Genomic DNA, 23567 nt, shown 5'->3' with positions numbered 1-23567 from the left:
CTGGACAAAGTCCGTCAGGAAGGGGTAGACCTGATATTGGTGGCTCCTTTCTGGCCAACAAGAATATGGTTTGCGGACCTAGTTTCGCTTCTTCACGGCTCTCCTCTGGAGCTTCCAGTCAGACAGGATCTCCTGTCCCAAGCGGGCGGCATGGTTTTACATCCCCGTCCAGAAATGTGGAAACTGTGGGCCTGGCCCCTGAGGGGGCAAGGCTCATAGAATCTGGTCTCCCAACCAAGATTGTGGAGACCATCCTTCAGTCCAGAGCTCCATCTACAAGGAAGCTTTATATGTATAAGTGGAAGGTTTTCGCTACATGGTGTAGCCATCATAGGGTGGACCCGGTCCACTCATCTGTCAGCTATGTGCTTCAATTCCTCCAAGAAAAGCTTTCAGAAGGCTTAACTCACTCCACATTAAAAGTGTATGTGGCTGCGATTTCAGCCTATCATGTTCCTATGGGTGGTGTCTCGGTAGGTCGAGACCCCTTAGTTGTTCGATTCCTTCGTGGCGCACTGAGGCTGAGGCCTTCAGTACGCCCAAAATCTCTGACCTGGGACTTAGCCATCGTGTTACAAGGGTTGGCTGAGGCACCCTTTGAACCTTTGGAAGATGTGTCAGATAAAATGCTCACATTGAAGACTGTGTTTTTACTGGCCATCTCATCCTTGAAAAGGATAGGTGACCTTCAAGCTCTTTCGGTTTCACCATCATGTTTAGAGTTTGCACCAGGGATGGTTAAGGCCTTTCTACATACAAGGCCTGGTTACATTCCTAAGGTCCCCACTAGGGTCCCAGGTCCTATCGTTCTGGAGGCTTTTTATCCCCCTCCGTTTACTGATCCGGATCAGGAAAAACTTAATCTGCTGTGTCCTGTGAGGGCGTTGGACGCTTATGTTCACAGAGCTGCCCTGTGGAGAAAATCAGACCAACTATTTGTATGTTATGGGTCCCCGAGTCGAGGAGGCCCAGCGTCCAAACAGAGGATGAGTAAATGGGTGGTTGAGGCCATCTCATTATCGTATAAAGCTCTGGGGCGTCCATGCCCCTTGGATGTTAGGGCACACTCAACTAGAGGTATGGCTGCTTCAAGAGCTCACATGTCAGGAGTTTCCTTGGCGGATATTTGTGGTGCTGCTGGATGGTCATCCCAGCACACCTTCATCAGATTTTATAATCTTAATGTGAGTAGTACTCCGGGTGCTTTGGTGTTACAAGATAGCAGCCAGGCACTCGGAGGCACGGCGTAGTGGGGACAGCGTTCCCATCACGTCATTGACGTAGCGTCGATAGTTCCCACGAAAGGGAACGTCTTGGGTTACGAGTGTAACCCTTGTTCCCTGAGTAAGGGAACGAGACGCTACGTCACGTTGCCGTACCTCCAGCATGCCTGGAGCGCTTACTTCAGACATATCACAGAAGCTAGCGTTCTTTGTTTCTGGGCATGCTTTATAGGTTCCGGTCCGCGACGTCGCCCGCCTCTGACGTCACGTTCTCTCATTGGTTGGATACAATAGTGCTTCACGAACACAAAAATGCAGAGGATTCCCATCACGTCATTGACGTAGCGTCTCGTTCCCTTACTCAGGGAACAAGGGTTACACTCGTAACCCAAGACGTTTTCTTTATTTTGCAAAAAGCACAACATTTTGTTTTTACTCTGAGTGTATACAAATAAAAGAAGATATTCTATAGTTTCAATTGATATATTACTTATGTCTCTATGACAAAAAATGACTATTTTAAGTCAAGTATTTTAAGTATTTTAAGTCGCGCCGGTGCGTTTTCAGACCTCAGGGAGTTAAAAGAGAACTGATAGCCTTTCGGCTGGTGGTCTGAGTACAGTTTGCTTTCAGCTACAGGTACATTTCACTAAAATGTTCATCATGAACGCAAATCACTCTCCTGACATTTTTCCTTATGCTAATTCCAACTGGTTTGGTCATCAGATGCTTCTGTACAAATCTTAATCGTCACGGCTGCTGCTTCTGACAGATCTCTACAAATTGTTCATTTACAATATACATGTGCCAGCCACATCCAAATTGCAAGAGAGAGAGCCTCTCGTGTTAATTTTGTGTTAAGTCCACAAGAATACAAAGTTCTGGCATGAAACTCTAATGGGCAGGTTATAGGTCCTTTAACACAACCTGCTAACTATCACATCATTATCTATAGGTCACAGATGATTGGTTCCTGCTGTATTAGTAGCCAATGAGCTTGCGTGCTTGATCTTTAAATACATGAGTTAGCATTGCTCCACCTTCCCCAGCTTCACCTGTATAGATCTGCTACGGTTATTCATGTACGCTATATTGTATTGTATGTCTTACTTGCTCACAGCAGCGTGTCGTGTATATATTGGCAGTAGCAAGTCCTGTACTTGCTCTGCAGCAGCAGCAATAATCAACAACAGCAGCAGCAGCAGCGTAGCAGATAAATTCCACCAAGACCAAATATATCTACACTGTCATATCCATTACCATGCCAAACACTCAGAGAGTTGTCATGACAGAACAATATTTATTGATGTTCTTAAACCACTGTGTGAATATTTCCATGCTGATGTCACCATTTCTTTGTACTTAACTGCAGCAGCAGAGATTTCTCCCTCTGCTTTTCATGGCCACTACCCTGTGGGGGAAAAAAATGGGCCTCCAAAGCATTCTCTTCTATTTGCATCAACTCCAATGCAGTCTATTGCATCAACCGGTAAAGTTCCTCCGAACTAATGCCATTCCTTAGACGGCTAATCTGGTCTTCCACTAGCGATTAGTTTATGAATAAACCAGAACATACAGCAGAATTAAAAATCAATCACCCAAATTTTGCCTTTCAGAAATTTAGGACATTGACTCTATATTCAAGCTCGTCATGCACCCCAGTGCCACTCTACGTGGTTCTGACGTTCCAATAAATAATCTCCTCAGTCACCTTAATTTTCTCTACAAACTAATTTTTGCCAGCAGAGCTCCTGCCATTAATAGCCCGCAAATTCAAATATCTGAATCCAGCCTTTTAGGCAGCCTTTACACTGCAGGTCTTGATGCAGAATTCCGATTTAGTGACTATATCCGTTTTTTTTTTTTTTTTGACAACCCGCTTACATCATCTTTTAAAAGTGACCCGTATCCGATATTTGCATTTACACTATACATTGGCGAAACAGCCCGAGATGTTCTGACCAAGAAAAGGAAGTAAAACGGCACGATATGCAATGGACGCAATGGATGCAGACAAAATGATTGTACAATGTTTTGCTTTCCGCACTAAAGGCCAGCAAAACATTGCTCTCGTAAGGCGGTGAAAAAAGAGGAGAGCCATTAGTGTCATGTGATCGCAGTTCGTGTCCACCTGAGTTGATGTCATTCGCCTCCGTCCCTTTGTCAATGACGTACGACATGCATTTACTGGGGAATATTCAATTTGACCGCTAACATGGCAGATGCAAATGCACGTATCTGAATCATATTAGATTTATTTGAATCACATGTTCAATGTTCACATGTCATATCTGATCTGTGCCACATGAGAGGAATGGGGTCACTTGAACCATGCAGTGTAAATGGGGCCTTAGATATCCATTTGTCTTTCTCCAATCTCCAAGCATTATATAGTGACCATCCACAATATCAAGCATAGCAAAACAGATCAATTAATGAGTAGCCATTCAATTTTCATTGTTAATTTACCCATACCCCTCCAACCTAACCAGTCTGTTTCCTTATTTTCAGCCCACAAAAGATTCAAAAATTGAATTTCCTGCTGATACCCTCTTTGTCAACAATAATAATACTCCCAACTCTTTTGAAACATTATTCTTAAACACTTCAACAGACTTTAGTTCAAACCCGTCACACATACACAAGCTAATCAATTACCCATTCAACAATTTATTGCTGCGTACCTGTACCGCATGAATCAATAACTCCACCTGCTCTTTTCCTTTCTTCTGTAATTGCAGGATTTCCACCTCCACCCTAAAATCTCCATTCAAGTGATGCAAGACCATCTAGCATGGGTTTCTCTTTAGGCTCTCCAGTTAGACTTTGATTTCTCACAGCAGTGTTTTCCAACACTAAATATCTATCAATTCACTGCTGCAGCAGTGATTTCTCCTCTCATTAAAAATAATCTTTTTTCTTTTTTTTTTTTTTTTTTTCACAGTTTATAAAAATTAATTTAATGAGACAATTGTTTCTGGTGTAAATTAATACATTTTTAGATAACTGTGTGATTTGGATATGTACATTTCTGAAATACATTGCATGGACACAGTGACCTCTGATAACAGACCACAATAAATTGTAATGTAGATACATTAATTTCTGTAAAGCTGCTTTGAGATATGAATATGAATTTATATAATAAAGTATGTATTGTGAAAAGCGCTATACAAATAAATGTGAATTGAGTTTTACTACCACAGCAGGTCTTTTGGCCTGCGCTCTTGCAAACGCTTTCAGATTAAACTTAATTCCCCACTGACGCAGCAGTGATTCCAGCCACAGTTCTCTCAACAGCCTGCTGACTAAAACTTTATTCCCCACTGCCGCAGCAGTGATTTTGGCCACTGCTCCCACATCAGGTTTCACACTAAAACCTTTTTCCCCATTGCAGCAGCAGTGATTCCAGCCACAGTTCTCTCAACAGCCTTCAGACTAAAACTTTTTCCCCACTGCCGCAGCAGTGATCTCGGCCACCTCTCTCTCAACAGCCTTCAGACTAAAACTTATTCCCCACTGCCGCAGCAGTGATTTTGGCCACTGCTCCCTCATCAGGTTTCAGATTAAAACTTTATTCCCAACTGCAGCAGCAGTGATTCCAGCCACCTGTCTCTCAACAGCCTACAGACAAAAAAAATATTCCCCACTGCTGCAGCAGTGATTTTAGCCACTGATCTCGCAACACCTTTTAGACCAAAAAAACTTTATTTCCCACTGCCGCAGCAGTGATTTCGGCCAGCGCTCTTGCATCAGCTTTCAGACTAAAACTTTATTTCTATCTACCACATCAATGATATCTCCCCAACTGCTCTCTAAACTTATTTCTCACAGTGATTTCAGCCTCCACTCTCGAAGCGGTTCTCCAACTAATCATCTGTAGGAACAGAAAAGTATCCCTCCACTGCCCCAGCAGTGATTTCTCTCTCTGTTCCTGCAGGAGCCTTTCATTGTCTCTTTCTCCCGCAGGAAATTCACCACACAAGCTGCCTTATTTTCCCCCCAATATGGCAACAGCAAAAAATAAAAATAAAAATGCTCATCTTTGCAGGGAGAGGGATTAAATCCTTTAAGTCTTCTGTTCCTATATTGCTGATGACTGCCCAGCTTGCTGTCCTTGTAAATATCTTTTTGGGGGTTTAACTCAGAGCTCAAGCCAAGCCTCGGGTTCGAGCCTCCTTCAAGGACAGCAAGCCAAGTTTTTTTTACCATTAACCATTCAGACTGAATGGGCAGGCAAACTTGTGAAATGTAGTTCCAAACGTTGGTTCGGGAGGAGCCTAAACATTCAGTCCTGTCAATCATCATTATGAGTGTAAATAAGCAGCAGTCACTGCGTCATCCCAGCGACAATTCTTCCAGCATCCCTGCTCCTCCCCATCTCCTCCTCTATATTTCTCTTATTCTCCCTCTATGCAGTACTGTTATAGGGGGGTTTAGGGGTGCTCAAGCTGAGCCTCAGGTTCAAGCCTCATTCGAGGACAGCAAGCCAAGTTTGTTTTACCATTAACAATTCAGAATGAATGGGCAGGCAAACTTGTGAACAAGAATTCAACCACAGGTGAGCCTAATTATTTATTACACAGGTGTCCAGCAGACAGTTGACTATAAAAGGGTGTTAAAACCCTTTCACATTTCATGCTGTCAGCAATGGAACCACATGGAAGAGAAATGTCACAAAACCTGAGAAAGAAAATTATTTCTTTACACCAGAAAGGTGAAGGCTACAAGAAGATCTTACTACTTATAAGTCAGAATACTTTATCAAAAGTGGTACAATTGCAACCATCTCACAGAGACGTCCAGGTCATCCATGGAAGTTAACACCTGAACAGGAGTGTCTTCTGATGAGAAGGGTTGAAGAAAATCAGCATGCAAGTTGACTGCAGTTATCTAAAGAAGTAGAAAACCAAACTGGGGTGACTATTTCCCATGACACAATACGGCATTCACTGCAGAGGAATGGCATGCATGGGTGTCGTCCACGAAAGAAGCCTCTGCTAAAGCCCAGGCACAAAAAAGCCCACCTAGAGTTTGCCAGGCTCCATGCTGACAAAGATGAAGACTACTGGGAATCTATACTCTGGAGTGATGAGACCAAGATAAATGTTTCTGGAACTGATGGCTTCCAAACATTATGGCGTTACAAAGGTGAGGAATACCAAAAAAAAAAAAAAAAAAAAATGCATGGTGCCTACAGTGAAACATGGTGGTGGCAGTGTCCTTATGTGGGACTGCATGAGTGCTGCTGGTGTCGGGGAGCTGCATTTCATTGATGGCATCATGAATTCACAGATGTACTGCTCTATACTGAAAGAGATGATACCATCCCTCCGTGCCCTTGGTCATCATGCTTTTTTCCAAAATGATAATGATCCTAAACACACATCTAAGGCCACTTGGATTTCTAAAGAAGAACAAGAAGAATTGTCTCCTTATCTGAGTGACTCATTGTCTCCTGAACCCAATCAAACAACTATAGTGAATTCTGAAGAAACAAGTTGAGCATCACTCTCCATCCAGCATCCAGTCTCTAAAAGAGGTCATTCTTAAAGAATGGAAAAATATAGATGTTTTAAAATGTCACCAACTTGTTCATTACATGCCTAAAAGACTTGGTGCTGTCATTAAAAATCATGGAGGCCATAAAAAAGTACTAGATGTAGTAGTTTTTGTTGTGGGTTGTATTCATTTTTGCATCACCCTGATTTGAGTAAAACTGAAAAATGTGTAATCTAAGTTATATTATTAACCTTACTTTCATGTTATAAGTTAAACAGATGTTATAGGAAACTTAGTCTTGTCAACATTTTGGAAATTGTTTTTGTTTTCGAGATTGTAGCATCTGGATCAGACACACAATTTCTCATTTTATTTAATGAATGATCCAGAAACTCTCCCTCACAAGTCCTGTTAATTCCACCCCCCACAACTGCAACACAGAGAATAGGTGTCATGTTACTATTTTATTGCTGTCAGGAATGTGCAGAGAAGATAGTGACTCTCATGATTTTCCTTTTATAGGGTTTATTCTATGTATTGATTCTCTATTTAGAACTATTTTGGTATTAATGTTTCAAAGTTGCAAATTTATAGGTAACTAAAATCACATGGGTAGCATGTTTGGTATCTACGGACTCCAACCTTCGTTTCCTATTTGGTAATTTATGTTACGTTACTAACTCTGTGACATGTTACTATTATAAGAATCTAGAAGGTTCTTCTCTCATACATTCAGTCCAGTGTCTTATGCAAATATCTTGCTACAGAACAAAGACTAAAAAATATTCCCTCTAAAGGGACAACTCCTTATTGGCACAGACACCTCAAGTAGGTGTGACATCTTCACCCTTTAAAATCACTGATCACAAGACCACGGCCTCTTCACTCTCTCTTTTCCTTTACTGAAAAAATGCTGATGTCAAGATGATGCCGTAGCCTACTAGAAGCTTCTAAGGAACCCCAAGTTTGTGCCAGTCTCCAGTCTAGACCTTCCATTCACCAAAGATCCACTGAATCCAACTGGTTCTCTTTCATCAAGACAATATCAGCAAATATCAATGGGAGCCTCCACAAATTGCTTCAGGACAGTTTACATTCAAATGAGACATGCAAGTATCAAACTTAGTTTCATTATTTGATACATTATGTAACCTTACCCCTTTTAAAGAAGGGCATGTTAGAACTAAACTGATGGTTTGCTCAAGGCTGTTGATCTGCTGAATTTCAAACAATGTTTTAACTTCTTGTTTTCCTGTATTCTGCTTCAGCTCTCTCTTTCCGTTGGTAAACTGTATGCATGTATGTGTGTGAATGTTAGAGTAGTTAAGTAGTTTAGTCTAGTTAACAAAGTCTTGTTCATGTCACACACAAAGTTGTTCATGTTTCATGCTCATATACTGGAGTCCCTAATTATGACGATCTTGACTACATGCTCTGAGTAGTACTTGACAATAAGATTGTTTTTTCCCATAACCTGGAAATGAACACTGAGGGTTCATTAGCCAAACATGTTAATTGATTGTAATATTAATTTTATTACATTACATCAATTTTATTAACTGATCCAAATATTTATAATTAATTATAACTAGTTATGATTAATTATCATATTTATTTTGAGCTAATTTGCTACAAGATATTGTTTAAAATGTTACTTTTCAAAGTTACGCTGAGCACTGTATAAAGTGTGTATGTTTGTATGTTTATTATTGTAACATTTATCGATTTAAAAAAAAGGCTTTTGCTTTTTCACGGGTTATGGACTGAGTGTTCTGATGTTTGCAGTGCAGGTGGGCTAATCGCAACATTTATGACTGTAAAACCCCATGAGCCCATCCCTGAACTCTGTACAGAACAAATCATTTATACACCAAGAACAACATCAGCTGCACTGCTGAGCCAATTATTTTCCTCTATCTCCTTTCTATGTGTATGACAGATCTTTGGAAGATATTTTTCTACACCAAACAGGGTTCATATGGGGTTGTGTGCCACTCTGCACCCTCAAATAATTTATCACCATTCAGCTCAGCCATAGCAAATCCCTAAAGACACAATTACTAAGCCCTTTTCACCTGAGAGACACAACACACACACACACACACAAAATATTGCTCCGCTCATTCATCTTCACTATATATGTAATTGGCTTGTAGTCAGTCTGTAATATGAAATACTGTACATCCAATATCCAGTGACAGTAAACAGAACATACTTTGCTTCAGACTTGATAAGGTATAGTAAATGTTAAAATTACGTGTTATTTTGTGTTTTTTGCACAATATTAATATAGGAGGAGATCTGTTAGAGTTTAATGTCGAAGTATGCAAGTTTTTTATGTTAAAATTCTCTTAACCCAGTTTATTGTACATTGACTACTACACAGAAAAATCCCCAGAGTTAAATCAACTCTGCTCAGAGTACATATGGTCCATCTCTAAATAGTGTTAAAGTAACACTGAAGCAGAGATAAAGTTAATGACATAATTAAGCAATTAATAAGGCTGTGGCTGAAGTCAGTTGTGGTTCTTGTGTTTCTCTTTTCTTCAGTGATTCTGCTTGTTAACAGCAGGTGTTCATCACTAATGCACAATCATCACTTAATTAATTGCTTAATTATATCATTAACTTTAACTCTGCTTCAGTGTTATTTTAACACTAATTTGAGAGGGGCCATATGTACTCTGAGCAGAGTTGATTTAACTCTGGAGATTTTGCTGTGTAGTAGTTTGCCATTCATGGGTTTATCTTGCCCAAAAGAATAAACATTGAGCCTCCCAGGCACCATCAAAACATTGAGAGTGGTCCGCTCAGATCTGTCAATGTCTTTCCAACTCAACCTATACAGGGTATGCACATGACGTCACAGTAGATGGGAGTCACTGCAGTTACACCCACTGACTGGCAAAAAGAGTGGCAGCGTTGGTGTTCAGCTTGAATACCACAAAAAACACAAAACATTGAAAATGGGAAAGAGTTTCGTAACTGACAGTACATAGAGATTTGGAATCTGACCATTTTTTGTCAGATATGTTGGATTTTGGGGTAAAATTATCATCAATTAAATATTTACCATTGTATAACTGTAAAGTTTTTGTTTTTTTTCAGCATTTATTAAAAAAAAAACATCCATATGATGAGCCTTGTCTTGTACAAAGAGGGATGTTTGGATAATGTTAGACAAAACCTTTCCTCAAATGAAATGAGTTATCCTAACTCGTTGGGTTTTACAGTTTATGCAGTCAAGGGCCACTAGCTCATCTCAGCATATCTATAATTCAAGCCATGGCTTTGCCAGCAAGATGTGCTATATTCCATCCATTGGTTTCATCATTTATGAAACTTCTTATCACTGTTTGCAGAACAGCTGAGGAAAGCTCAGAGCTCATTCTGTATATATGAGGGCCTTTATCAGGCTGATTTGAGAGCAGGGCTAAATTTACACTTTGCATTTAGGAGGGTTTTGATTATTCTTTGTGAAAGGATTTTGCTGCGGGCTACATCCCTCCAGAAAAGCATCAAAAGCCTTCACAGAGAAAATAAGCGGGAAATCCTCCTCATGAATGAAATGATAATGTGGACAGGGACACAAAATGCTGGGATATTTTAAATGGAAAATACAAACAAACAGCATGGATGCAAACAAACTGATGCATGATTGTACTATGAAGGACACAATATTACAATCCAAGAGAAGACAAGATTGAATAAAAAAGATGCTTGTTTTCAACAGAATGCAGAGTCTATCACAGAGCCCCTGAGCTTTAGAATATCTGAATCTTTTTCACTGTATATACAACTCTCCTACCAGATTACCATCGTTCTCAATCTTCTCCAAACAAAGGTCAGTGCTCTCAAAACAATTAAAACAGCCATCTGAACTGACTCTTAAGCATCACTATTGAGATGCTAAAGTTATCCCTAGACATATTGAGTCAAATCCATGCCACATACATTTGCAAAATGAGTATTGCAAAAGAAAATAAAGTTTTGCAAAAGAAAAATAAAGTATTGACAATTTTTTGGCAAACAAAAATAAACAGTCGCAAAAGATAAATAATGAATTGCGAAAAAAAAGGTTTGCAAAAAAAACCCAAAACATTGCAAAATATGAGATATAAGTAATCAGCTCTAAAATATGCTTAAGAACTTTTATCCTTTATCTCTGTAAAAGATTTTTAACAGCAATGTTTTGCAACACATTTTCCTTGGTGATACTATTTTCATTTGCAAAGCTTCTTTTATTGGTGATACTAATTCGTTTGCAAAGCTCCTTTTCATCTGCATTTCAGTTAAGTGAGTGCTCTTGGTATTGTTTTTCCGTCACTTTTCTGTGCGTTTCACTTTGTAGTATTGTTTTGACATGGGGGAGGAGTCAGGGACTTGGGCGTGTATAACGGGCCTGGGCATGCCTCCATCAAAGTTACAACACCAGTTTGAGACACAAATCACAGTCATCATGGCGGAGCAGAGGCATTAGGATGGATTTCAGGTAGCTATACAAAATTGGTCATTTTCTTTTTCGTCTTCTTCACTAGGATTAAAATGTGTATTGTTTCATTTTACTTGAATGTGCATGAACAGTGTTTGCTTAAGGTAATGAAGTTAGAGTTCAGTTAAAGTTACTCATGCATACTACATACGCAGATAAAATCATGACCTGTCCTTCATCCAATCATATGTATTACCAGGGTAGCTGGACGTCCCAGTGTTCCGACAGTTGTCTAAACAATGCAGTTATGTCTTGGTTTGAGCTATTTTTGTTAAAATGTGTAGCTGATGAGAAATTTCAAGCCATCATTACACAATCATTATTACACATGCATTATTACAACATTTTAAACGATTAAGCTACATAGAAACTGTACATAAAAAAAAAAAAAAAAAAACATACTAGTATTATTATTCCTCAATACTTTATTTTCTTTTGCAATACTTTGCTATTTTGCAAATATATGTGGCATGGATTTGACTCCATACTAGATGTCACTATATTGACGAAAGGAACTCCATTGCTTTCAGTGAGAAACCATTGTCATCATTAGGGCATGGTTATGCAATCATGAAATTATATACTGGGGTATAATTTTGCCATTATGGCATATATATTGGGCTATGATTTAAACAGCCACAATAATTGTATTTACATTACACTATTTAGATATTTTTGAGCACCTAACCCGACCCATACCTCTAAACTTAACCATTTGTGAATATCAAACAATATAAAACACAGATACAAAAAGACAGATACAACTACAGTCACAATTAAAGGAAAAAAATTTAAAAAATCCACGTCTTCCAAGACCAAACATTTGCTCAATAAGCCATAATTCTCAAATTACAAACACATAAAAAAAATTGCCACCTGCAGAATTATTATGTCAGCTTTGATTGTGAAATTCCATTGGCTCTTGTGTGTCTTGTGACCAAATGCTTCATGCAAGGTAAATTTCAGTGTGTTTTTGTACTAAAGCTTTTATTAAAGAATGAGTAATTAAGAAGAATACTGAATACTGGACCTGACAACAAAGCTGCTGCATTGAGTTAACTGCTGCTCATTTTTCATGCAAAGAGGTTAGCCAATCAAAAAAGAGGACATTTTCTTAAAGACCCTTAAAGACACAGCAGCAAAAACAAACAAACAAACAAACAAACAAACAAAAAAAGCTAAACTCTAAATTGTGACAAACCTTGACTAACTTTAAAAGTGGACCTCAGGGACAAAAAAAATAAAATGATGAAAAACAGTAAAGATATGAAAAAAAAAAAACATATTTTAAAGGTGCTGTATGCGATTTCTCAAATGTGTTGTTGAACACTGTTGACATTTGAAATCAACACAAACAAACACACCCCTCTCTTCATTGCTCTGCCTCCAAAACTCGCACTCCAATACTAACCACCCTGCACCAATTCGGTCTCGAACCCTGGCCTGAGCACTGCTGGAATGCGAGGAGAATGTACTACCAATAATACTAATACAAGATAATACTGAGTCCCAATTTAGCTATATATATATATATATATATACTGTACATAAATACTGTACTATAATATACTGTACATAAATATATAAAAACCGTAGACAGCTCAACCTCTCAACTCTCTCAAAAATGACAGAGTATAAAGAAAGGTGTTCCTCTAAATTCCCTGAACTAGAACACAATTCACTAAAATATATCTTTAGAATAGACTTTATCAGTGACAGCCTTCACAGTCTGAGGAGATTATTTTTCATGACATTTCAAAGAGTTTGTGTATTTTTATTTTTAAGAGCTCCTGCATTCACTGACAGAATTTCTCAAATCAGCATGACGGGCACAAAAAAATCTACCTCCAAAGCTTTTGTTGTTGTGTCAGAAATATTCAGGAATATTTGCTGAGTGAACTGAGAGCTCTCAAAATAGACATCTCATTGAAAAGTGCTCTGTAAGTGTTAAAATTCTTAAGGGGTGAGGTCTGATGAATGTTTCCTCATTTGACTGTTTCACATAGATCACACCAATATTAACAGTGGCTAACTGAAATGTATTTTTCAACATCCAATGCTAATACCTAGAGAGCAGATGATATTGATGATAATGAGCACAGTAGTGATTTTTTTTTTTTTTTTTTTTTGCACAATATGTACTTACAGAAAACTTTTGATAAATTTTGGAACTGAAACAAGGAGGAACTAGGCCTCTGTTAACACACAAAATGGGCATGATTATTAATATCAGATATTTGCACATTTGTGAGATCACCTACTCCTATTGTAGTTGAGGTTATTCTTCTACACACTGTAGAAACTGCCAATATGAAATAATAACTATCAATACTTGAACATAAACGTGCCTCTTTTCTGTATCTCTGAACTGTTTAACACGGACCTATGTCAAGGCACTTTTACCCTCTCTGTACCTCTGCCTCTTTCTATGTTCTGTCTGATGCAAATTCCTCCTTGGCTGTCTGAAAAAAGTGCTTTTCACACACTTTTCAGGGCTTCATAATAATCATATGTTCAAAGGCGGGGGGGGGGGGGGGGGGGTTGTTCAAAATGGGTTGCCATAGAAACAGTGTTACAGCCACCAGAAAACTGGATAGTCTTGGGATTCTGTACTTTCACTGTTCATCAGTTATTAACGTTGTTTTGTCCTCATGAATCACATGAGTCCCCTACAGCAGAAATGCTTGTCAAGTGATGTCTGAGATGTTGGGGATTGGACTCAATGACTTCTGCAGTGATTGAATCGATGTCAAAGATATGTGAAATATAAATATCACAAGTACAGTTGACATCCTTGATAAATATTATCAAAGATGACTGTAAAAATAAATCTGCATTGTTTATCCTTTTGATCTTTAATTCATAAAATTATCTAAAATCTAACCTTTCATTGAAGGAAAAGAATTGAAAGTGGGGGGGGGGGGAATCACATTATGAAATAAATGTTTTTCTCCAAATCACAATTATTGGCACCCTTTTATTCAATACTTTTTGCAACCTCCTTTTCCCAAGATAACAGCTCTGAGTCTTCACCTATAATGCCTGATGAGTTTGGAGGACATCCTGACAAGAGATCAGAGACCATTCCTTCATGCTGAATCTCTCCAGATCCTTCAGATTCCCAGCTCCATGCTGGTGCTTCTTCTCTTCAGTTCACTCCACTCATTTTCTATAGGGTTCAGGTCAGGGGACTGGGATGGTCATGGCAGAAGCTTCATTTTGTGCTCGGTGACACATTTTTCTGGTGGTTTTGATGTTTGTTTTTTGATCATTGTCCTGATGGAAGATCCAACCACGGCCCATTATTGGATTTCTAGCAGAAGTGGTAAGGTTTTGATTTTTTATCTGTTGGTATTTGATAGAATCCATGATACCATGTATCTGAACAAGTTAACCAGGACCTCCAGCAGAAGAATAGGCCCACAACATTAACAACGTTCGACAGTCACCTCCGATACCAGATTCTCTAAATTGTAATGTTGACATGTATTCTTTGTAATGCTGCTTTGAAATGATATGTATTGTGAAAAGCGTTATACGTAAATTAAAAAAAAAAGAAAAAAGAAAAGTGAATTAAAGATCTAGCAGTATATTTAACCGTGGACATGGGGTACTTTTTAATCCATGTGTACACCAAACCCATCTGGTGGGTTTGCTGCCAAAAAGCTCTTTTTTTTAGTTTCATCTGACCATAGAAGCCAGTTCCGTTTGAAGTTCCAGTCTTGTCTGACAACTGAGTATGTGGAGATTGTTTCTGGATGAAAGCAGAGGATTTTTCTTGAAACCCTCCTGAACAACTTGTAGGGATGTAGGTGCTGTTTGATATTTTTTTTTTAGGCTTTCTGAGACCCTAACTTCTTAATTATTGCCCTGATAGTGGAAATGGGGATTTTCAATGCTTCAGATATTTTCTTACAGCCAATTTCTATTTTGTTAAGCTCAACAATACTTTGCTGCATATCAGAACTATATTCTTTGGTTGTAATCATTGTGATAAATGATTAAGGGAATTTGGCATTTGTGTTTCCTCATGTTTATATTCCTGTGGAACAGGAAGTCATGGCTTGACAATTTCATGTTCATGATTTAAATATGAATGGGAATATACTTCAGAGATATTTTACTCACAAAAAAATTCTAGGGGTGCCAATAATTTTGGCCAACGTGATTTGGAGAAAAACATTTATTTCATAATGTGATTGACCCCCGACTTTCAATTCTTTTCCTTCAACGTAAGGTTATTTTGCTAAAATGAATTAAAGATCAAAAGGATAAACAATGCAGATTTATTTTTATAGTCATCTTTGATCATATTTACCAATGGTGCCAATAATTCTGACCACAACTGTAGTTCTTGAAGATTTACTTTTTTTTTACTCTGAACATGTCAGTCACTTGTATTTATATATAGCGCTTTTTACAATGCAAATTGTGCCAAAGAAGCTTTACATTGAAAGAGGGAACATAATTCATCTTCTAGAAGAAAACAGTGTTATTGTACACATACTTTAGACACACATACACATTATGATCTCAATTCAAACACCCACGTGATCTCATTCTGATTTGCCTGTCTAATAACCCTTTGACAAAATCGTACTAGAACATTCAAATCTGTGTTCACGCTGCCGCTGAGCCAAAGATTGCAGTTGTTATTTACAGGCTATGTATGAAACATCTTCACAAACAGTACTTTCAGCCACACAGTTGTATTATTTCTGTGTTATAAATATACATATTATTATAGAAGAACTGGGATAAATGCTTATATAAACACTGATGTCTACAGAAGCTATCAAAATAGAGTAAATCACCTATGGAAAGTAACATGGTGCTTCAAATAACGATTGTATCAATGACATCGTTATGCCACCAGGTGGCAACAAGTGACTGTTAGAAAAATATCTGTCATTGAAATATTAAATTCAAGAGATTTGTTCAAAAAAACGCTGATTAATTTTTTTGTTCCACTTTAAAATAATTACTATTAAATGCTATTTACATTAACTCCACCCACTAATGTCTGATTGGGCCACACAAGAAAGACACATGCCACTTAATGTCTGCAGTGGGAAGTATGGTGCGTGAAAGTGGCTTTTAATGCGTTCGAACCGAGTTCGAATCCGTGTTTTGCCGAACTCGCTCTTCTCCTTTTTTCCATCACATGTCAGATCAAAAGGCTTTTATTTTCAATAAAAATGAAGAAAATATTTGAAAAGTGGAAATAAAGTGCTTAACAAGTAAGTAGGCCTATTTATCAGGTAGGGATAGGGATAGGTATAGGGCGGGCTTTATTGTCCCAGTAAGGCAGCATCCATTTAATAATTTTAATAAATATAGTCATATACACTTATTATTGCATCCCGTAAATGTACAACAATGTTGAGAATTTCCACTATTTATAATAGTATTCCACTATATATAATATTTAAATATAGCTTATAAATAACATCTAACAACTATTTGCACTTATTGCAAGGAACTGCTACTTTTATTTACTGTAAATACATCGGTATTGTCACTTAGTGTAAATAGAATATACTGCTATTTTCACTTAGTGTAAATAGCATCTATACTGTAGCTAATAGTGTAAATAGAATGTAGGCCAACTGCTAAGAAAATATGCTAAAAAAAATGACTTTTTGTGTGGACTTTTTACACCATTTCTCCTATTTCCATTTAGCAAAACTCTTTCTTTTATTAATGACTACTATCACCCCAACCCAAACCTACCCTTAGTGATTTATAGTGCATATACACTTTGTGAGCACATGCATTCCCTGGGATCGAACCCACGATCGCATGATCACATGATTGCATATTGTTATATATTGCAATGCCAATTGAGCTACGCGATATGATGCAGATAAAAGAGTACAATGCATTAAAATGAAAGTGTCCTGTTCTCTAGAGGGGTGCAACTTTAGTAAAGCCTCCTATGGGTCGTATTTCAGGGAAGTGACAAATGACCTACAGTATATAGGCGTATTGGTTGGAGAACATGTTGTCTTGAAGAGAGACTAGGTAACAACTGAGTAATTAGTGATGAGTTTTATGACAATGTTCAGAGTAAAAAAGGCCATTTATTATCTCTCTGACACACTTTAATGTGATTAATAATTAATTTATAACTCTTTATAATTTGTCATAGTTAGTTAATAGTTCTTAATTAGGCTAATAACATTCTGTAATTATTGATTACCTAATAAGGAACTATCTCAGTCCTAAATTAGCTACTTACTGATTAATTCATTTTGTTTCCATATTAGTTAATAGTAGTAGCTGAAGTGTTAATGTCATACTACTCATTTGTCCTGCATTACTTCCTACATAGTAAAAGGGGTCATGACATGAGAAATCAAAATTTCCTTGATCTTTTGGCATATAAGAGGTCTTTGTATCATTAATACGCCCTGTAGTTTCATAACTTAAAAGTTCCATAACTTAAAATGCCCTCATCATCAATAAAAAAGCCTTTATGTAATCAAGCTGAAAATACTTCATTTGAATCCGAGGTAGCATGTGACATCACAGGGGCACAATCATTTGCATACGACTACCTCTGGAGAAAGACAACAACACCTACTTTTACATTTCATGTGATGGGAAAAGATCTAAATATAAAGCTATAATGAACACTTTTCAGGATTCGTAAATCTAACAAATTCGTTAATTCGTTAATAGTAAAAGTATCCGAGAGGGTTCCACATGTAATGTGTATTTCAAATGCAAAGATGTCAGCCAATCACAGAAGTGGGCGTTTACACTGAAGTCTCACAGCAGACAAACCCTTTCAAACAGAGTGTTCAAGCCAGAGGGCTAAAATCAGGATAGAAAAATGTGTTTTATTTCTAAATTATGGCAAGTTTTGATGTAAAAATCATACTTACATTATAAGTGCACCTCAGAAAACTCAGAAAAATCCACTTCAGGACCCCTTTAATGATAGTCCACTATTCTAAAGTGTTACCAAAACTACTACTACTTTTACTATTGTTTCTATTCTTTTTTTAGTATGTATCTGTGTGTATGTGTACAGTATGTGTACCAGAAACTGTGTATGTGTACCAGAAACTATGCTTCTAAGCACAAAGAGATGAACTGAGTTAGTGTTCAGTGAGATGCAAATTTTGGCTCTCTGTTTATGCCTACTGTTTAATATAAGCCAAAGTACCAATAAGTCTTCCAGTCCTGGAGGAATATACTGAGATATTGGAAAAGATACTGTATTTGAGACTTTCTTTGAGTTGTTGACAAAATGGCAATGAAGAGAACTAATATGATATGCTAACATGTAGGCAGTATCATTAATCTGGCATGTTATTAGTCACCTTTTTTATTTTTTTTATTTATTTTTTTTTTATTATTATTATTTTTTTTTTAAATGATCTAACACTGTTAGATCGAAAACTCATAGTGCTGGCCAACCTCTGATATGTCCACCTCCAAACATCCAACAGGACTATTTTATTTTCGATCATATCCCAACATAAAAGTTATCCTACGTAAATAGAACATAATTATGAAAACTCACAACCACCTGTTAAAATGAGCTTTATATATAAGATTTTCAAAAGCTAAGGCAAATGCAGTGTGTTTCTGAATGCATATAATTTATTTTCTTTTTCTTTCTTTCTTCCCCAAGAATATTTTCTGTTAAGCTCTGAAATTATTCATTATCTTAAGCAAAAAATAAAGGTGAAATTGTAGAACACTGAGAGCTAAATGGACATAAATAAACAAGAATCAAATAATATGAAAATCAAATATACTGTAGATCATACTGTAACTTTGATTTTAGGACATATACGTTAATTACTGAGCCCTGTTAAATGTTATTGTGCTTTTCATCCTAAGGGATACACACTGACACCAGACTGGTTTTACCAACTTCCCCAAACAGCATGTCTACAATTACACTTCATTGCTGATCAATAGAACACAATCAATCAAGTGCACTTCAAGGCCAGTGAGACCCAATGCCTCCTATTTTAGCTTTAACAGGATGTGGTAGTCTTTCTAAACGAATAAATAGTAAAATGTCCCTTGTTCTAGTGCATGCACCCTAAGGCTGGAATACACTGCATGACTTTTAAAATCAGACCAGATTTTAAAACAATAGTCATAATCGTACACTTGCCGACTTTGCAAATATATATACTAAACGACTAAGGATCACACACTACCATACATTCAAGCTGTTTAGAAAACAACAAACTCTCATTTCTAGGAGGCGCATTTAAAATGAAAACAATATGTTCTAAAATCAGCTCAAAGTATCAAATATGTCATATATCCTCTGATGGATGGAATGAAAATCTGAAGCTAAAAAAGTCTTTGCCCATCATAAACTATCAACTTCGGCTGCCCAAAATCTGCAGACTGGCTCTGACTTATGGCAACTAGCGTTGACTCATCCAGACTGTAAAAGTTGTATAGTGTATTCCAGCCTTTAACTTTCAGAGGCCTTTTAAATTTTAAATCAAAAGGCAAAACCAATGCATGTTTAAAAGAGCAGACAAGATAACTTACCAGTCGTTTCAACAATACCCTCCAGAATCACAACTATTTCAAACTGTTCTGTCTGCATGGATCGCTGCGAGAGCTCATAGAAGGGGCTTTTGGTGTCGATCACATGACAGATTGTGAGTGGTGACACGAGAAAGAGTTGGTCCGCTCCAGTGCTGAAGCCCACATCCAGCTCCAGCTGATCCAAGGGGAGGAACTCACCCTCAGGTGTCTGTCGGGACTGCGGGAGCGAGAAGAGAGGAGATGGGGCGTAAACATTGCTTTACAAACTGTACGGTGAAGTGAGCTGTGAGGGTAGACAGTCACTCATCAAAGGAGAGAGAGGTAGGAAATTAAATTAAAGCTTATAGTTTACAGTTAAGGAACAATTTTACAATTTTTTATACAAATCACTAGATTTAGGTTCATTTTTACTTTCTGAATTCAACAAAGATGTCAGGGAGACACTACGTAACATGTCTTCATGTTACTGTACAAGATTTTGGCCAGCATACTTAAATATAGGCCTGAATGCAATCATGCAGCCATCTAGGATGTATAGAGACTGAAAACATATTTTCTGATGACATCTTTAACATTTAAATTAAATAAAATCTCTCTCTCTCTCTCTCTCTCTCTCTCTCTCTCTCTCTGTTTCGTTTTTAATTAAATGAGAGGAGGTCAAGAATCACATCCAAGCATCGGCTGAGTCTGTAGATGAACAACAGATGGCAGAGTAACACTTTCCATTACAGTGCTCATATCACACATTTCAGGTAAATATAGATACAGCAGTATTAATAATGCTAATAAAGTATAGAAAATAATGATACGGTAGGTACACTTGGAATAATTAAGATTCTTTTAAGATACTTAATTTCTTTTAAATCTTAATAAGTCTTTTATGCTCACCAAGGCATTGTTTGCAAACAAATACAGTAAAACTAAAAGAAAAGAGCAATATTGTAAAATATCATCACAATTTAAAATTACTTTTTTAATATATTTTTTTTCTATTTGAGTTTTTTAAAATGTAATTTATTCCTGTGATGGCTAAGCTCAATTTCATAATTTCAGTGTCACATGATCCTTTAGTGCAAAAAGAAAGATTTTTCAAAAGAACAGCATTTATTTAAAATAGAAATCTTTTGTGACATCATAAACGTCACCTTTGATCAATTTAATGTGTCCTTGTTGAATAAAAGTATTAATTTATTTTTCTTTCTTTTTTTTGTCTTTTTTTTTTCTTTTTGTCTTTTTTTTTTTTTCTTACTTGCCCTAAACTTTTGAATGTGTGTATCACAGCTTCCACAAATACAATAAGCAGCAAAAACTGTTTTTAACATTGGTGATAATATTTCTTGAGCACCAAATCAGCATATCAGAATGATTTCTGAAGGATCATGTGACACTGAAGACTGGATGCATACTAATGTAAATAAGTATTGAATACAATATTTTTGTTACAGTTTCCATGTTAGACAGCGATAGTTGCAAAATCACACACACACACAAAGAATGTATAGCTTCACAACATTAGTAGGCAACAAATTGTGTAATTGTGCTGTTAAAGTCTATTACTCAGTACATACATGTCCTATTACAAGTTAACAATCTCTAAAATGTGCCAAAAGGCAGGCCCTTACCTTGAGTAATTTGCATCGGATCTGTGCTGAAACCATGTGACTGTTGCGCAGATTTCCCACCCTGAACATTAGCGTGAGTTTGCCATCACGCATGGAGATGACTGCGTTTTCACTAAACATCAGAGTCTCTGCTCTCTTCTTGGGTTGGGACATCTTAATAAACATACAGCCTATTAAAAAGGCATCCACTATGGAGCCCAGGATAGACTGAAATAAGAAGAGAATGATTCCTTCTGGACATTTATCTGTGATGTATCTGTGGCCATATCCTATAGTGGCCTCTGTCTCAATGAAGAAGAGGAAAGCAGAGGGAAAGTTATAGACGTTGGCCACGCATGGCGTGTACTTTTCATCGTGGGCTCGGTACAGGTCCCCTCTGATGTATGCAATGACCCACCACATTGAAGCCATGAATAACCAGGCCACTGTGTATGTGAGGATGAAGATGAAGAGGTTCCATCGCCATTTGAGGTCTACTAAAGTTGTGAATAGGTCTGAGAGATATCTGCTGGTCTCTCCACCCAGGTTTCCATGCTGGACGTTACATCGTCCATTTTTGTCTACGAATCGCTGCCGTTTCCTCTTCTTCTCCTTCTGATGGCTGGAGGATGTGGTGGTCACTACCTGATAGTCACTTCCAAATTTCTTACGAAGCGCAGACATTTTATCCTGCAGAGACAAGCGGTAATACTAACTTGACTGTCTGATATTTTAGCAGTGTATTAGACCTGTCATGACCTTTTCAGTGGATAAAGAGTTTATAAGTAAAAACAAGAACACAGAAATAGAAGAGACCGAAGCTAGTTGTCACATTAAGAAGAAGCTGTCACAAGGTCTTTATCTCTTACCGTACAAGCTTTTGAAAAGTCAAATAATAATAATAATAATAATAAAAATAAAACATGTAGATTGAAAGGCTGATATGTCAGGTCAGGCAAGTTTCCATGTGTTTTATACCTACTAAATTTATTCAATTGATTTATTACAATTTCACCAACACAGTGGTTTTATAGGTTACAGTTTATTTTAAGATGTCCCTGTCACAGTGTAATTACATACATATATACTAAGTAATATTAATTAACAAAGTGTACTATAGGTTTAGGGTTTGTTTAGGTTTATTTATAATTATTACTTATAATGCTTATAATTATACATACTTTTCTGTTATTATGAGAACAAGTACATGTAACATGTAAAAAGGACGCAAAAATAAAATGTTACCATATTGTTTGTGTGTGTGTGTGTTACTTGTTTTCCTCATTGGCTGTTTCATTAAGTGTTTTTGCTCCATAATTCTTTAATTGTTTACATTTTGCTCTGAAACCATTAAATAGCCTGTATAGTAATATTTCAGATAGGCTACGTGTTGTGGACGATGGCTTTTGTACTTTAGATAAAGGAAAGTTAAAGAATTAGCAGATTTCATGATTTATATATATTAAATATTAATTTAATATATTTATATATATTATTATATATATTATTTATATATATTAAATATTGTAGCGGTGGGAATGTTCAATAGCTTTTCTGTAGTCGTAAAACATAAACATTGACTTTCAAAATCTACCCTGAGAAACATTCAGTGGAAATTGTGACGATAGCCCCGGTCTAATAAAATCTGAAGAATAAGAATAGAAGAAAATAGTCTTACCTATATTTCACCATACAGTGATTTCTCCTCTATTGTCATTAGCTGCGTATCATCTCAGACTGTAAAGCGTGATTTAAAGGGAAGCAATCGTTTGTTTGTTTACGGAAAAGGTGTAAAGATACATGTTCCCTCGTCGGGGATGAAAGCATGAAACTCTCCACAGGCGCTGTCCAGCGGCTCTGGTCCTGACACACTCAGTGTGTCTTCACTCATCTGTTCATTTGAGTTTCACAAACCGAAGCTCAGAGTTGTGGATGATTTTCGTCAGTCTCAAATGGACAGATTAGCGCATTAGTCTGTCCAGCGATTTGCGCAACAATTGATGGATACAAAAACTAGTCGAGATGCGTTTCAACATCTGGCTAAATTTTCTCCACCTCTGTATGTTCACCAGTAGAACATATTCAACTTAATCAAATTATACCGCTCTGAGTGTGGTGAAACCAAACTGATGGTTATGAATTCATCCGGACGCGCCTCGGACAGACAGATTTTCACTATGTTTTGCTCGCAAACCCAAAGCTCTGTTGTTCCTGTGT

At 37.2% G+C, this 23567-nt stretch overlaps 1 protein-coding gene across 1 annotated transcript in view; it reads right to left on the bottom strand.

The window, feature by feature from the left end:
- The window catches only part of kcnj3a (potassium inwardly rectifying channel subfamily J member 3a), a 78595-nt gene extending 56561 nt beyond the window's left edge, over positions 1–22034 (bottom strand). The window contains exons 1-2 of the mRNA XM_067409999.1: positions 21372–22034; positions 19750–19966 (exon numbers count right to left, since the gene is read on the bottom strand). Coding sequence (XP_067266100.1) covers positions 19750–19966; positions 21372–22034 — 880 coding nt within the window. The remainder of the gene's footprint in view (positions 1–19749; positions 19967–21371) is intronic.
- Between the last annotated feature and the right edge of the window lie 1533 nt (positions 22035–23567).

This window comes from Chanodichthys erythropterus, chromosome 14 (genome assembly GCF_024489055.1).
Source record: "Chanodichthys erythropterus isolate Z2021 chromosome 14, ASM2448905v1, whole genome shotgun sequence".
NCBI classification, from domain to species: Eukaryota; Metazoa; Chordata; class Actinopteri; order Cypriniformes; family Xenocyprididae; genus Chanodichthys; species Chanodichthys erythropterus.
Note: the sequence above shows the minus strand (reverse complement) of the source record. Positions and strands in the feature narration are given on the sequence as shown.